This window comes from Oncorhynchus kisutch, linkage group LG9 (assembly GCF_002021735.2).
Source record: "Oncorhynchus kisutch isolate 150728-3 linkage group LG9, Okis_V2, whole genome shotgun sequence".
NCBI classification, from domain to species: Eukaryota; Metazoa; Chordata; class Actinopteri; order Salmoniformes; family Salmonidae; genus Oncorhynchus; species Oncorhynchus kisutch.
The window spans coordinates 19957185-19974566 of NC_034182.2; the positions used below are offsets into that span (position 1 = coordinate 19957185).

Sequence of the window (17382 nt, forward strand, 5' to 3'; positions counted from 1 at the left end):
GTGGAGATGGGAGAACCTTCCAGAAGGACAACGATCTCCACAGCACTCCACCAATTAGGCCTTTATGGTAGAGTGGCCAGACAGAAGCCACACCTCAGTAAAAGGTACATTATATTTATTGTGTGGGTGTGTTCCCAAAATGCACCTAGACTCAAGCCCATGAGAAACAAGATTCTCTGGTCTGATGAAACCAAGATTGAACTCTTTGGCCTGAATGCCAAGCGTCACATCTGGAGGAAACCTGGCACCATCCCTACGGTGAAGCATGGTGGTGGCAGCATCATGCTGTAGGGATGTTTCTCAGAGGCAAGGACTGGGAGACTTGTCAGGATCCAGGCCAAGATGAACGGAGCACAGTACAGAGATCATTGATGACAACTTGCTCCAGAGTGCCCAGGACCTCTGGGACAAAGGGCCACTTTCCAACAAGACAACGCAGGAGTGGCTTTGGGACAAGTCTCTGCATGTCCTTGAGTGGCCCAGCCAGAGCCCGGACTTGAAACCGATCGAATATCTCTGGAGAGACCTGAAAATAGTTGTGCAGCGACACTGCACACTGACGATATGAGGTGACATTCTGTTGTCTCCTCATATCAAACATTTGATATCAAATCTAAAACACTGGAATATACAGCCAAATTAAGTTGTAGCTTTAGCCAGACTACCACCCGGGCTGTGAGAGGTGAAGTGAGTGTAAAATGTCTGCGCACACCCACTCTAACATGTTTCATGTCACCCACACAGGACCACCATGTAAAGTTTATTTTTGTAATTTATTTTTGTCACTCAAGTGTCTTAATGGATACAACGTGACAAATAAATACATTGAGGAAGTGGACAGAGGAGCAAACTAGACAGGAGGAAGATAAAATAAAGGTGGTAGCAGAAGAGCGACAAGAAAGCTGAGAAGTTGTCTAAAATGTCACCCTATATATATTGCACTACTATTGACCAAGGCCCGTAGGCTTTTGGTAAAAAGTATTGCACCATAGAGAATAGGGCACCATTTCAGACTCATGCAGGGAGTAAGGGACAGAACAGAGGAGAGGAAAGAGGGGGCATGGAACAACCGTCTGAACATTCTGAATCCAGAGTGCACCATTTTGACATCACACACTCATGAAATCACATCAGAGGAAGGTTTCCGCTTTGACTGGTGAGCCGTTTCTCCTCCTCGCTCCCATTTCCTGCTCAGCGAGGATTATGTGTAGTAGCGCAGTGAAAGCAAACCAGGTTCCCAAACTAGTACACAGTGAAGATCATTGTCAATAACAGATTGAAAAATCAAAGAAAAAGACAAAAAAAGAGTGAGGAGGAGAAAGTGGAGGACAGTGAAAACCTAGAGTCGCAGGCGCAGTGCTTAATAATAGTAGTAACATCATACAAAAAAAACTGCTGTAGTAACTTCTGTTTTGTCTTTTTTTACTTGAAAAAATAAATTTAAAAAGTAACAAATCAATAGAATAAAGCTTGGCCTGAGTCCCAAATGACATCCTATCCCAATCCAGTGCACTACTTTTGATGTTAAAAGTTGTGCACTATATTGGGAACAGGATGCAGATTTGTACTGTAGAGACTAGAGATGTGAACAAAGACATGGAGTTTGGGTGGGTTGCAGGGGCGGGAGGACATCCCTATTTCTTAAGACTTCTCAAGTGATTTGAGGAGGTTATCCTTGCTCCTTCTCTTTACGTCCCAGTTGTAGACTCGTGCCATGTCTGAGAGGGGCAATGGGTTAAGGATGACATCTCAGTCTATGAAAGTTATCTAGTACTTTCATAAGGAGAGTACCACGCCTTGTTTGTGCATGCCATGCGGCATCTCTAATTTGGTTGTTAGAGCACCCAACACTATCTTTAACAGTCTATCAAAAGAACAGTACTTACCCCAGCAGTTTGAACAAGATCAAATTGCCAATGTTAAGTATGTACCTCAGTTTCAATGTGTTGTTTCCCCCTGGTTCGTGCCTACTGAACACAGACTTGCATTCCATGCTTTGACACAACCGTCTGCCACAGCTTTCACCTGTCAAACGCCTGCAGCAATTACCTCAGCCCTACAAGACCATAAAACTGTCCTAATGAGAAAACAAGCAGACATTTCAGCTCCCAAAAACCTGGGCCTGTAACCCTATAGTCTCTACGAGTAGAAGTGTTGATCTAGGATCAGTTTTGCCTGAGGGGGGGGGACCTGACACTTTATGTATCAATGTCCAGAGTTACAATTCCCTAATTCAAACATTGTATCACAGATTTTTCTCCAGACTCCAGGCCTGTTAAATGCTAGTCCCTGGGCCTATATTTATGCAGAAGGATACTGACTTCGGTGGTGGTAAACTGGTCTCGCAGGAAGTCCAGGTCTTCTTCCAGGGAGTCCAGGTTGCGTGATGCGGTCGCCAGATTCTTCTCCAGCAGAGACTGGGCTTCGTCGATGTCGTACTCCAACATCACATTGGCCTGGTAGGGGAGAGGGGATGGAGGGAAGCGAGGAAAAGTGAGTGAGCAACAAATAAACAGCAAACTTCAATAGTGCTTGCTTTTATTCTATGCCGTCCTCCAACGTCACATTGGCCTGGAAGAGGAGAGGCGGAGATGAAAACAGAGTGGGAGGTTAAGAGTGAATGATATTAAAGTAAACTGCAGAGACTGGGCCTCCTGCATAAACTTCAGCCGTATCTTACTTATTGTTAACTTAGAGACGTATGATATACCAGGTCCCAGGGATATCTCTGCTGACTCAGGAGATCTCCACTAAGTTGGGTAAATATGCTTTTAGTTTTTTTGCACTTTACTTGGTAGAAAAATCTCCAGGGATTTCTAAAATTGGATGAATTGATGCCTCTAGGGCAGGGATGGGCAATTCCAGTCCCCCCCCAGTTCAGTTCATAACTAAATCTGTCAATTGAAATACATTTTCCATGGTTAGTTAAGCCCTGGAATTTGGGGATTTTGCTTAAATTCATTAAAGAAAGTGCTTATAACAGTGAACCTTTTGTGGGATACCTATAAGGAAATTCTAGGTCTTGTGGCATATTTTGGTTAAACTATCCACAATTCAATGGAATTGCAACACAGTACTACAAGGTCTGAGCCAACATGCTTTCTGGTAAGTTTCGATTACAATACTGCGTGGGGTGAATATATTTTATATGACATACATGATTTTTTGTTAACTAGTAAATAGTAGCCTCCACAATGTGTTTTTAAATAATTTCTAACTTGTTAACAAATTCTGCTAGTTAGTTTTTGCTACCATGTGGGTTTCCGCTTGCTTGAGCCTGCTAACTGAGGAGTGTTAATTTAGTTTCATTTAAAAACATTTCTTACAAAAGGAGTTGTTTAATCTAACTGCTTAATTATTTATCAGTACATGGAATTATGTTTTTTTTTTTTTACAAATTGTTTTCTAATCTTTACAGGAAAATGCCACAGCACTATCTGATGTGTGGAAACATTTCACTGCAACTAATGTAGAAGAAAAAGCTGTATACATTTGCAAATATTGTGCCAAATCATATATGAGGAATGCAACATAGACACAGAATCATCTGGCCAAGTGCATAAAGTCCCCTCAGCACTCACAACAAGCAACCTCTGACAAAAGACTCAATTTATATTCGAGGTGAAAATGATGAATCACACACCTTTTCGATAGCAACGAATCAGGGTCCTCCTGGAATCAGAAGTTTTTTGACTCAATGGAGGAACGTAGTCAGAGAAATGCTGATGAATGTATTGCTAGAGCTGTGTATGCAACTGGTTCACCTCTGATGCTCACAGGCAATGTGTATTGGAAGAGATTTCTGAATGTTCTTCCCCCAGCATACACCCCTCCAACCAAACATGCTCTATCTACTCATTTACTGGATGCAGAGTTCAACAGAGTTGAAGTGAAGGTCAAGCAAATCATAGAGAAAGCAGACTGTATTGCAATCATCTCTGATGTGTGGTCGAATGTCCGTGGGCAAGGAATAATTAACTACATCATCTCCACCGCTCAACCAGTATTCTACAAGAACATAGACACAAGGGACAACAGGCACACCGGTCTCTACATTGCAAATTAGCTGAAGGCAGTCATCAAAAAGGTATTTGCACTGGTGACAGACAATGCTGCGAACATGAAGGCTGCTTGGTCTAAAGTGGAGGAGTCCTACCCTCACATCACACCCATTGGCTGTGCTGCTCATGCATTGAATCGGCTCCTAAAAGACATCATGGCACTGAAAACAATTGATACACTCTACAAGAGAGCCAATAAAATGGTTAGGTATGTGATGGGTCATCAAGTTATAGCAGCAATCTACCTCAACAAGCAAAGTGAGAAGAATAAGAGCACCATATTGATGCTGCCCATATTGATGCTGTCCAGCAACACCCGTTGGGGTGGTGTTGTCATCATGTTTGATAGTCTCCTGAAGGGAAAGGAGTCTCTCCAAGAAATGGCCATATCACAGTCTGCCGATATGGACAGCCCAATCAAGAGGCTCCTCCTGGATGATGTATTTTGGGAGAGAATGGTAAGCAGCCTGAAACTCCTGAAACCTATAGCAGTAGCCATTGCATTGATTGAGGGAGACAATGCCATCCTGTCTGATGTTCAGACTCTGCTTGCATATGTAAGAGAAGAAATCTGTACTGCCCTGCCCACTTCACTGTTGCTCCAAGCAGAGGAAACTGCAGTTCTGAAATATATCAAAAAGCATGAAGACCTCTGTCTGAAGCCCATACACACCGCAGCGTACATGTTGGACCCCAAATATGCTGGCAAGAGCATCCTGTCTGCTGCAGAGATCAACAAGGCCTATGGTGTTATCACTACCGTGTCTCGCCACCTTGGCCTGGATGAGGGCAAGGTTCTTGGCTGTCTGGTGAAGTACACATCCAAGCAAGGCTTTGGGATGGAGATGCAATAGGGCAGCCGTGCCAACATATCTCATCAGCCACCTGGTGGAAGGGACTTTGTGGATCTGAGACTCTTTCCCCTGTTGCCTCCATCATCCTCCAAATCCCACCAACATCAGCCTCCTCAGAGCACAACTGATCCTTGTTTGGGAACACACAACAGGCTGATCAATACAAGGGTTGAAAAATTGGTGGCATCTGGGCAAATTTTTGGCTTTCTCAACCAGGTTGGAAAGTGACAGTGGAGATGAGGCCTCAGAGTCTGATGTTCAAGACGTGGACATTGAGGCGGTCCAGGGAGGAAGACAAAGTTCAATTTGTAACTAAATAGTTTTAAAAAATTATATTGGAAGGATTTAATCATTTGCAATGTCTACTAATGATAAGGTAAAAGGTTTTTGTTTCTGTATCTATATGATAAGGTAAATATTTCCAATGCAAAAAACATTACATTTAGATAGTATTAATATTACATTTACATATATTCCCATTAATTCCCACAGAAAGTTTCTAACTCTGAATATTCCCCAAAATGTGCAACCCTAGTAATGATCATGAAGTTTAATCAACTCCACCTGTCAGGTGGATGGATTATCTTGGCAAAGGAGAAATGCTCACTAACAGGTATCTAAACATGTGTGCACAAAATGTGAGCAAAATAACCTTTCTGTATATGGAACATTTCTGGGATCTTTTATTTCAGCTCATGAAACATGGGACCTAGGGCTGTCCCCTTCTAAAAATATATATACATCTTGGTCGCCCGAAAGTAGTCGGTTCTTTCGACCAATCAATTGGTCAACATATATAGATTATTTGTATTTTACCGCCTTTTTGCGTTGTCTCATCGCTGCAACTCCCCAACAGGCTCAGGAGGCAAGGGTCGAGCCATGAGTCCTCTGAAACATGACACGTCAAACCGAGCTTCTTAACACCCACCAGCTTAACCCGGAAGCCAGCGGCACCAATATGTCGTCAACTGACGACCGTGGTCGGCCTGCAGGCGCCCGGCCCGCAACAAGGAGTCAATAAAGCACGATGAGCCAAGTAAAGCACACCCTGTCAAACCCTCCCCTAATCCGGACGACACTGGGCCAATTGTGCGCCACCCTATTGGACTCAAGATCCTGGCGGATAGTGATACAACCCGGGATCAAACCTGTGTCTGTAGTGTGCCTCTAGCACTGCGATGCAGTGCCTTAGATCACTGCGCCGCTCGGAAGGCCATGGTCGACATTTTTAAACATGTATTTTCTGATATATACACACAACCCATGTGTTTTAATTAAATCTACTATATGCATTCAGCATGTCTAATGCTTTAAGCTTACTGTTTGATGAAATAACACACAATAACTCAAGAGGGAGCCAGAGATCTAGATAAACAGAAGAAAAAACATAACTTGACCCAACCATTCTCCTTCCACTCCTGCTGGCTTTCACAGATTCTGACATTACTATCCTGAAGTTACCGGTAATAGGCTACACGAGGAGTCAAGTGGAATGCTAAGTTATCCTACCAATCTGCGTGCCAGGTATGAATTTCATATGCACATTTTAGTGGAACAGTTTAATTTAAATATAAAATGTCTTCATATCGCAAAACCATTGTCATGTCGTTAAGCAAAACTATATCCAAATCTAAATGAAAATAAACCATTGCCAACTACAGAAAAATAGCCTACATAAAAGACAACAACTAAAAACATTGCAGACTGCAGGTAGAAAATATCCGGACAAAATAAATATCCTATAAATCACTTTGGCTTGTGTTGTTTTTCTTCTTTGGTTTAGTTTTTAGCAATTCCTCTCTTGGTTTTTGAGATATTTTCATCACTGCAGCATTTAAGAGCTTTGTCCTTGTAGCCTAAACCAAAGAAGAAAAAGAGTTTTGCACAAAGTACACTACGTACACAGTGTTGGGAGAAAATGAAAGCAACCCTGAAAAAGCACTGACTTATTCTGCAATCAGACAAAAACATTGCACACCTCTTCAAGGAACCCCCACTGGTGGTCTATAAGCATGGTCGCAATATTGGGGATAGCTTAGTGAGATCTGACCTGCCCCCTGAGCCCATTCAGACACTTGACACCCATTCCAAATGGGAACTATAAATATGGCTCATGCGCAATAGCAAAAAAACATTGTTCTTCAGACACCCACATACGGGTCGAAAAACCCGTTGAGGGTATCATCTCAAGCAAGACAAAGGGAGTAATCTCTCTCATCACCTGCACATGTGGGAAAGCCTACATAGAACAAACAAAAAGACAGTTAAAACGCATAGCTGAACACCTCAGCTCAACCAGGTGAGAACACTGACTATCCAGTAGCAACACACTTTGTTGAAGCTAATCATCCTTTCTCCTCCCTAAAATACAGGCATTGAGCATGATGCTCTACCAAGGAGAGGATGTAACATTGAGTTCCTACTAGGGCTGGGCAATGTACTGTATTTGACTATATACACCGGTATTTATGCACGGACCAGTTAGGGTTTTTACTTTGCCTTCTATAACAATATTTTAATGTTTGGTTTGTTAAATGTGATACGCGTGTGTAAATATCAATTTTTATAGTTTACTTGGCTACTTGAGTATACCCTCTCTCCATGCCACTTTCCACACAGACCTAGTCCCACCCCCATTCACTCAAGGAACGCATGTTGTTGCTGCTTGGCCATGAGACACTTTCGTTCAGTCTGCATGGTCAATGCAGCACATGCAACAATGTTGATGACAAATGTTGTTTCCACTTTGATCTTCATATAAATCCCCAAGCGTTCTATAAGTACAATATTAGTTTGCATTTCTTACATCTGCAAATAGCTAGTTTGTATATTCTTAGCAAGTTAAGCTAAATCGTGTTAGCCACTAATGCTAATCGCTAGTTAGCTGGCTAGCTATGTTGCATGTTGTTTGTGCAACAATATCTTCTAAATCAAAGAGGAATAGGTGAAGCATGAATATGTTGGCTATATGAATAAAGATTTAATGTAGCCAAAGATGATAGGGTCCCCTAGGAAACGTCACTGTGGTTCCTACAACGTCACAATAACTCGTCCATGGCATTTCCATTTTTTGTCATGTCAAACACTGTATTCAAAGTGCTCACTATTATTTATATTCTAACTATAGCATTATAATAAATATTCTATTGCCATGATTCCAAAAGTTCACCCAAGTGTTTTGATCTAAATGCAATTGCAACATTTCGTTAAAAATAAGGCCTAGTATTTTTGCCCATATGATGGCAGTTTGGAAATGATCTCAAATGAGCCCAGGAAAAGCTGAAATACATGGAAATGCAGGAAATGATTTTAGGTTGAAGTTGAATTGAACAGTATTAAACAATTTGAATGGAGAAAGACCCATTGAAATAACACACACACACACACACACACACATACATACATGCGTTTCCACCATAAAATAAAATACAGGCCAAAGTGATTCATTCCACCATAGGGTGATTACTAATAGTGGCCATATCACCCAGCCCTCGATCCTACTACTAGAGGGAAGCCTACTGGATATTGTTTTCAAAAACATTGACCCCTAGTGGTCTGAATATTGACTTTGATCTCAGGCCCTTCTTATGACCAATTATATTTTCGGTGAACAGGTCTTGTAAATTAATGTATTCATCCTACAGCTTATCAGCGTACACCCAATATGTTTCCACCTGTTGATGATGCTTATTATGCATTATGGTTGAACCAAAAGACTCCATGTAATAAATATTTTTAATTCAATTCAAAATATTTAAATATATGCAGTACCAGTCAAAGGTTGACACCTACTCATTCAAGTGTTTTTCTTTATTTTCTACATTGTAGAATAAACTATGAAATAACACATATGGAATCATGTGGAAACCAAAAAAACAGTTATATAAAAACATATTTGAGATTCTTCAAAGTAGCCAAGCCTTTGCCTTGATGACAGCTTTGCACACTCTTGGCATTCCCTCAACCAGCTTCATGAGGTTGTCACCTGGAATGCATTTCAATTAACAGGTGTGCCTTGTTAAAAGTTAATTTGTGGAATATATTTCCTTCTTAATGCGTTTGAGCCAATCAGTTGTGTTGTGACAAGGTAGGGATGGTATACAGAAGATAGCCATATTTGGTAAATGGCCAAGTGCATATTATGAGAAGAACAGAAAGGAATAACCAAAGTTACCTCTGCTACAAAGGGTACGTTCATTAGAGTTACCAGCACCAGAAATTGGAGCCCAAATAAATGCTTCAGAGTTCAAGTAACAAACTAGAGGTTGCCAGAATATGATTTTTCAACACCGATACCGATATCGATTATTGGAGGACCAAAAAAGCCGATACCGATTAAATCGGCAGATTTAAAAAACAAATAAAAATAACATGTATTTTTAATAATGACAATTACAACAATACTGAATGAACACTTATTTTAACTTAATATAATACATCAATAAAATCAATTTAGCCTCAAGTAGATAATGAAACATGTTCAATTTGGTTTAAATAATGCAAAAACAAAGTGTGGGAGAAGAACGTAAAAGTGCAATATGTGCCATGTAAGAAAGCTAACGTTTCAGTTCCTTGCTCAGAACATGAGAACATATGAAAGCTGGTGGTTCCTTTTAACATGAGTCTTCAATATTCCCAGGTAAGAAGTTTTAGGTTGTAGTTATTATAGGAATTATTGGACATTTCATTAACCTTTGACTATTGGATGTTCTTATAGGCACTTCAGTATTGCCAGTGTAACAGAATAGCTTCCGTCCCTCTCCTCGCTCCTCCCTGGGCTCGAACCAGCAACACAACGACAACAGCCACCACATCGAAGCAGAATTACCCATGCAGAGGAAGGGAAACAACCACCCCAAGGCTCAGAGCGAGTCAAGTTTGAAACGCTAATAGCGCGCGCTAACTAGCCAGACCATTTCACTTCGGTCACACCAGCCTCATCTCGGGAATTGATAGGTTTGAAGTCATAAACAGCGCAATGCTTGACGCACAAGGAAGAGCTGCAGGCAAAACGCAAGAAAGTGCTGTTTGAATGAATGTTTACGCACCTGCTTCTGCCTACCACCGCTCAGTCAGATACTTAGATACTTGTATTCAGTCAAATGATATGCAACACAGGACACGCTAGATAATATCTAGTAATATCATCAACCATGTCTACTTAACTCGTGATTATGATTGATTATTTTTTATCAGATAAGTTTAATGCTAGCTAGCAACTTACCTTGGCTTTACTGCATTTGCGTAACAGGCAGTCTCCATGTGGCATGCAACGAGAGAGGCAGGTCGTTATTGCGTTGGACTAGTTACCTGTAAGGTTGCAAGATTGGATTCCCCGAGCTGACAAGGTGAAAATCTGTCGTTCTGCCCCCGAACGGGGCAGTTAACCCACCGTTCCTATGCTGTCATTGAAAATAAGAATGTGTTCTTAACTGACTTGCCTAGTTAAATAAAGATAAAATAAAGGTGTAAAAAAAATATTAATCGGTCGACCTCTAATCTCAACATCAACAGTTCAGAGGAGACTGCGTGAATCAGGCCTTCATGGTCAAATTGCTGCAAAGAAACAACTACTAAAGGACACCAATAAGAAGAAGAGACTTGCTTGGGCCAAGAAACACCAACAATGGACATTAGACCGGTTGAAATCTGTCCTTTGGTCTGATGACTCCACATTTGAGATTCTTGGTTCCAATCATTGTGTCTTTGTGAGACGCAGAGTAGGTGAACGGATGATCTCCGGATGTGTGGTTCCCACCGTGAAGCATGGAGAAGGTCGTGTGATGGTGCTTTGCTGGTGACACTGATTTATTTAGAAATCAAAGCACACTTAACAAGCATGGCTACCACAACATTCTGCAGCGATACGCCATTACATCTGGTTTGCGCTTAGAAATAATATGTTTTTCAACAGGACAATGACCCAACACACCTCCAGGCTGTGTAAGGGCTATTTTACAAAAAAGGAGAGTGATGGAGTGCTGCATCAGATGACCTGGCCTCAACCCAATTGAGATGGTTTGGGATGAGTTGGACCGCAGAGTGATGGATAAGCAGCCAACAAGTGCTCAGCATGTGTGAATTCCTTCAAGACGGTTGGAAAATGATTCCAGGTGAAGCTGGTTGAGAGAATGACAAGCATGCGCAAAGTTGTCATCAAGGCAAAGGGTGGCTACTTTGAAAAAGGTCAAATATAAAATATATTTTGATTTGTTTCACACTTTGTTACTACATGATTCCATATGTGTTATTTCATAGTTTTGATGTCTTCACTATTATTCTACAATGTAGAAAATAATAAAAATAAAGAAAAACCATTGAATGAGTAGGTGTCCAAACTTATGACTGGTACTGCATATAAATAAATGCAGTGTAATTGCATGCTAAACTGAAGATGTTGATTATTGGAGTCAGGGGTGTTAGCTGGGGCGGGGGGAAATGTTTGACTGTAGTTGCCCATCCATGCTCTTGGGCAATTCAAAAGGCTGATTGAGGATCTTTTTACAGAAGAACGTGTTTGTTTTCCATGATTGTGTATTAATGTTTATACAGTAGTGGTCAGCTGTTTGTCCACCCGCAACTGTTAATAACTAGTGATGCACCGATATTACATTTTTGTCCGATACTGATATTTTCCTTGCCCCAAAAAACAATACCGATAACCGATATTAAACATTTTAGCAGCCTTTTAAGCATTCTAGTGCAGTTAAAATAGTGATCACACACACATGGACGCATCGTTCTAAGGCACTGCATCTCAGTGCAAGAGGCGTCACTACAGTCCCTGGTTCGAATCCAGGCTGTATCACATCCGGCCATGATTGGGAGTCCCATAGGGAAGCGCACAATTGGCCCAGCGTTGTCCGGATTTGGCCATCATTGTAAATAATAATTTGTTCCTGACTGACTTGCCTAGTTAAATAAAAGGTTAAACACACACCACACTGACCAAAAAGTTATTTTGTTGGCATTTACATATGTCCCCATTACCAGTAAAGCATAATCAAAACCTATTTCTTTCACTTACTTGCTGTGTTGTTTAGTTGTTTCATTCTCAACCAGGATTTCAAAAAAATATACTATTTAACACTATTTGACGTGTCAAATAAGACATTTTGAAGTGTCAGATAAGCTTGTTGACCAATCAGGACCTGAATACGACTGCACGTCACAATAATTTAACGCGTTCATACATTTTTTACGTAGTTATTACACCATCACTCGTATTTCATATGTCACAACGACTCATCGATACATATTGCTATGATGTTGGTAAAGTTGTCTCGCGTACCTACAGTGCTGGTCATAAACAAAAGCTAGCTAGCTCATGGGTGCAAACAATGTTCTTCCCCAAAAACATAGCAAAACGACAATCTGTTTCAGTAGCTATATAGTTAGCTAGCTAACAATACAGCTAGGTGTCATCATCTAAAATAACCCTAATTTATAAGACAGTTCTTATTTCATTAATGGTGGTCAGACCATCTATGTGAAGTTAGCCACAATAAGGATTCGCCACATCAGTGGACTTGCGGTTAGCCTTCAAAATAAAAGTATGGCATGATTCTACTATTTGTATTCATTTGCATCACTGTCAATGACAAACTTTTATTTTTCAGGCTGGTTGTACTGGTGCTAGCTAGGTACCAATCTAAAGCTAGCTACCTACCCCAGAAGTTGCGGTCGAACAAATTATGCTTTATTACCAATACGGTATTGTAAACACATTGCTTGTTTGCAGACTTTTTTTGTACAGCTTTGACAGTGCTACTGTACCTTTGACACGCAAAGACCCAAACGGCGTTCCATAGTATGCATGTCGTGAAGAAGCTAATGGCAGTGACGCTATTACTGTGTAACTCCGGTAGGGCAACAATGGAAAAATAGCGCACTTGGTAGTGTTAACAGGTAGTGTTAACAGGTGCTTGACCAGTCGGCGAAGGCAGACATCACCCACAACAGGGTGGGTTGATTGTCAAGGGCAATTAAATCCATTATCTAGACTAATGGATTTCGCCCGAGTTGTCTCGCTGAAATGTTGTTACTCTTTCAAATGACTTGCTCGACTTGTTGACTGCTCGATCCACACAGCAGACATTGTGCGCTAGTTTAGGAAAGCTGTGGTGCACGTATTGCGCAAAATTTTACGTGGCGCCATTACATCATGTACCTACGTTATATAGGTATGCACGTCAGCTTTGACATCGGTTTTGCCCATCAGCGTTAAACTAGACATTGGCTGACACAGATGTTGGCATTTTTAGCTAATATTGGGCAATTCCGATATATCACGCATCCCTACTAATAACCCATCTGAAACTGAAAATAAGCTCTCAGACTTTTTCGCACCAATTTTGTGATATCCAATTGGTAGTTACAGTCTTGTCCCATCGCTGCAACTGCTGTACGGACTCGGGAGAGGCGAAGGTCGAGAGCCATGCACCAATGTGTCGGGGGAAACGCATTACAACTGCCGACCGAAGTCAACGTGCATGCGCCCGGCCTGCCAGGAGGAGTCGCGCGATGGGACAAAGACATCACGGCCGGCCAAATCCTCCCCTAACCCAGACAATGCTGGGCCAATTGTGCGCCGCTTCATGGGTCTCCCGGTCGCGGCCGGCTGCGACACAGCCTTGGATTTTTACCCAGGTCTGTAGTGACGCCTCAAGCACTGCAGTAACTTAAACCACTGCGCCACTCAGGAAGACCTTAGCCCAAAAAATTGGACAGTGGATGACAGATATTTTTTTGCTTTATTTAAATATGTTTCTGCTTATAATTTCCGACATTTCGTTAGGCTACTTGTTACTCAACTTGTCTATAACCAGATACATGCAGCTTAAATTCTCTTATGTCATTATATGTAGCCCTAGAAGACCAAATAAACCCTTGCTCACCAGAAAGAATGTTTCAATCTAGTTGACATTAGTAAAGTTTTCTGTTATCTCTGCTTCTTTTGAAGAGCAAGATGCTTAGGGACTGGGGAGAAAATGCAATAACGAATAAAATGGGAAAGATTTTTTGTGCATCATTTCCAAATTATACTGAACAAAAATATAAACACAACATGTAAAGTGTCAGTTCCATGTTTCATGAGCTGAAATTGTGCATAAATGTGTTTAAATCCCCGTTAGTGAGCATTTCTCCTTTACCAAGATAATTCATCAACCTGACAGGTGTGGCATATCAAGAAGCTGATTAAACAGCAGATTTATTACACAGGTCCACCTTGTGCTGAGGACAATAAAAGGCAACTGCAGTTGTCACAACACAATGCCACAGATGTCTGCTAGTCAACGCGCTCCACCACCTGCCCCGGATAAAACAAAAAATAGAGACGATACAATCTTATATCAACGATGTTTGGACAGGTTGATGCGACGATGTGTCATTTCAGACGTCGCCCAATCCTATTAGCGCCTCACAGCCATCACACATAACATTGCCGGTAATGCCATGATCCTCTTCTACAACGTCACCAAATCTTTTGGCTTATGCAGTAATGCCAGATAGCCAAAAATAATTCAAGAAAAACCTCAATGTAGCCTGTAGATAAACAGATATAGAGTATACCAAACAGAGTTCACCCCCCCCCCTCCTTTAGCCCTCAGAACAGCCTCAATTCATCAACCAAAACCAAACATGGAGTCCATGTTTTCATCACTTTGCACGTACACCAGTTCTTGTTTCACACCCGTTTGTCTAGCTAATCAGCTTCGCAACGTGGGTACCATGCTACAGCAGACGGGAAATAGAGGAAACGTATTGGCGCAAAGCCAGAAGAAAGCATTGACATCCATATTAGATTTTGATTTGGGGAGGGGATAGCATGTGGATTTAATAAGTTTCTTGTTCACTGCTCAGCGATGCAATCTGCAATTGAAACACTACAATTTTATGGATGTTGCAAGCAGGTACTGTCATTTGACCATGACTTAACTCACATGATGTCGCTATGGAATGCCCTTAGACCTAGACTCAATAAGTAATAATCAGAGGTCTAATATTGGGCTAACCTCATGGATAAGGAGTGGGCTCCATAAATAGGGGGCAAGTGATCAGATAATCCCAAATAATGTTACTTAGGAACACAACATGTATTAGTACTCACCCCTAACCACAGGCAAACTTTGTCGGTGGGCGGGACTGAAGCCTTGCAGTAAACGTTGTCAGCCAATAGGAAGTGTGTCTCCATAGGGTCTGTGGTTTCCTATAGGATGAGGGATTTGGAAAGCAAACAAAGCAACTCAACACCACATACGTTGCACTCCACTGATCTTGAATGCAGTTAGTGATCAACAACTTATAGTGATCAAATTGTCCTGCAAGGATGTAATCACTGTAATACCCATTCCAGACAGAAGATGTGGTATATTACCTGTAAGAATATAAGGCAATGTTTATATGACCCCCTTTCAAACAGCAACTTATTTACCACACTTATTTACCACATATTAGTGGGTAACTGGCAAATTAAGAGGGGTAAAGGGTGTTAAAACCATGGGGGGTGTTTGCATTACAAATTAGGGAGGTATCAAACAACAGAAATGTAGTTACCTGCAAAAACTCTGAGAACCATTTACAGACCTGATAGCGGTAACATTTTTTTAATCCTTAATCTAACGAGGCAAGTCAGTTAAGAACAGATCCTTATTTTCAATGACGGCCTAGGAACAGTGGGTTAACTGCCTTGTTCAGGGGCAGAACGACAGATTTTTACCTTGTCAGCTCGGGGATTCGATCTGGCAACCTTTTGGTTACTCGTCCAACGCTCTAACCACCAGGCTACCTGCCGCCCCTATGTTACAGTGTCTGTGAAAATGCAGGAATCATGACTAGGTCTTTAGGTGGCTTTTAATTGGCCATGTCTTTTTACCCCCTACCCCACTCAGATATACCAAAAAGTAGGTCAAAGGGAAGCAGGCATAAACTTGTGGGATCTTTGTCTGTCTATGAAAAGGGTATAAGAGGAGTGCACTGGCTGCACTGTATGCTGTTTACCTTCTTCTTCTGCATGTGTCGTAGGATTTCTAAAGTCTGCTTGATCTGTGGGATCTGGCTTTTCAACCTGGGTACAGCAGAGAGAAACACCATAGAAGCAGAACTATAACACTATCACATATTTATCCATCAAAAACTCAGGGTCATCCTATCAGCTAAATAAAGCTAATGATATCACCTCAGAAGACAACACAACACCACCACACTAGTTTGTAGCTTGGCAAATTCCTCTCTTCTGGGAATAATAGTAGCTAAACTTGATACAATGGAACCAGTGGAATAGTCCAACACGTGCAAAAAACATTAACATGCCAGGCAAACCAAATCAAGCATTTTGCTGTTTTGACATTTGACTAGTTACCGTTAATAACTTATGCTGTATATTAGTTACCTTTGTTTCTTTTGGGCCAGGTTGAGCTCCATATATTTATATTTCTGGTATTGCTCATCCAGTTTTCTCAAGACGGCGTCTGCAGTGTCGTTCCCTGGTTGCTTCATAAACGACTCGACATCCTCCTACAAAGGTTGACATAAAGTTAACTAGCTAGGTTACGCGTTAGCTTTCAGGCGAGTCATTCACACAGCACAGTAAACTTATTGTGAGCACACAATATTGTTGAAGAAAGGCCGTTTCATTGCATTTGGATGACAATATACATCCTATAGATAGTTAGCTAGGCCTAATAGGCTTTCTAGGCGTCATTTCCCTAAAAGGATGTGAATGAACATAGCTAGCGAACATTCGTGACAGGCTAGCCTATAGGCTGGACAGCGTCAATTACACATTCGAGAGTGTTATTTCATATAGTATAATGGCCACAATGTATATAATTCACATTTTACACACCACAAATATTGCTTCGGGGATTCCGAGATGTTTTTTCTTTGTCGCCTGTACGGCATTGCAGCTGTCTATGGTCGTCGCCATCTTGGAAAAGACTCAACTCCCTCCTTCGTTACGTAGAAGTTGGGCGTTACCGAATTTAGGACTTGCTGGTCTTGAAAGCTTGAGACAAGTCCTTGTCGGTGCAAGATTGGTCATAAAATGGGAAAGAAATGCGGCCAAATCTGAACTTTTGAGAGAGAGCCAGAGTCTAACTCGGACAAAACTGGTAGGCCTGAACTCCGCGCAAAATGCCAGGTGAAAAGCAGCCTTTTATTGTAAAGATTTTTACTCAAACACTTGAATGAGAAAAAGCTGACATGAAAACTGGTCAACTTAACACTAACTATGGGGGAATAACCGCTTATTGTAAGGTCTACACAATGTCTCCCCCTTGTGGGAGTAAGAATAATTTGTTAACTTTATGACCAGTATTTCTTAGTTTTTTTGTTGGAGGGGTTATTAATGGGATGAACATCCTTTTGACTTACATATCCTTAGTAAACGATTATATTAGCATAATACGTAACGTAAGGCTATTTTCCTGTATTGCAAACGGTTTAATGCAGGCTTTTACATTCTA

At 41.3% G+C, this 17382-nt stretch overlaps 1 protein-coding gene across 1 annotated transcript; it reads right to left on the minus strand.

The window, feature by feature from the left end:
- Positions 1-747: 747 nt before the first annotated feature.
- On the minus strand, positions 748-16962 carry vbp1 (von Hippel-Lindau binding protein 1). The gene is made up of 6 exons (XM_020491312.2): positions 16764-16962; positions 16308-16432; positions 15917-15983; positions 15027-15125; positions 2318-2456; positions 748-1718 (listed from the first exon to the last, which is right to left on the minus strand). Exons 1-6 carry the CDS (start codon positions 16842-16844, stop codon positions 1642-1644), a joined length of 588 nt encoding a protein of 195 aa, XP_020346901.1. The 5' UTR covers positions 16845-16962; the 3' UTR covers positions 748-1641.
- Between the last annotated feature and the right edge of the window lie 420 nt (positions 16963-17382).

What these genes read in the sequence shown, in the direction of transcription:
- vbp1 (XM_020491312.2), bottom strand. Translation starts at nt 16,844, where the DNA reads ATGGCGACGACCATAGACAGCTGCAATGCCGTACAGGCGACAAAGAAA. An exon ending in TCCCCGAAGCAATATTTGTG is followed by an intron (nt 16,433 to 16,763) that starts GTGTGTAAAATG and finishes CAACCTTTGTAG; the next exon opens with GAGGATGTCGAGTCGTTTAT. An exon ending in GTTTACCACCACCGAAGTCA is followed by an intron (nt 1,719 to 2,317) that starts GTATCCTTCTGC and finishes TGCCCCTCTCAG; the next exon opens with ACATGGCACGAGTCTACAAC.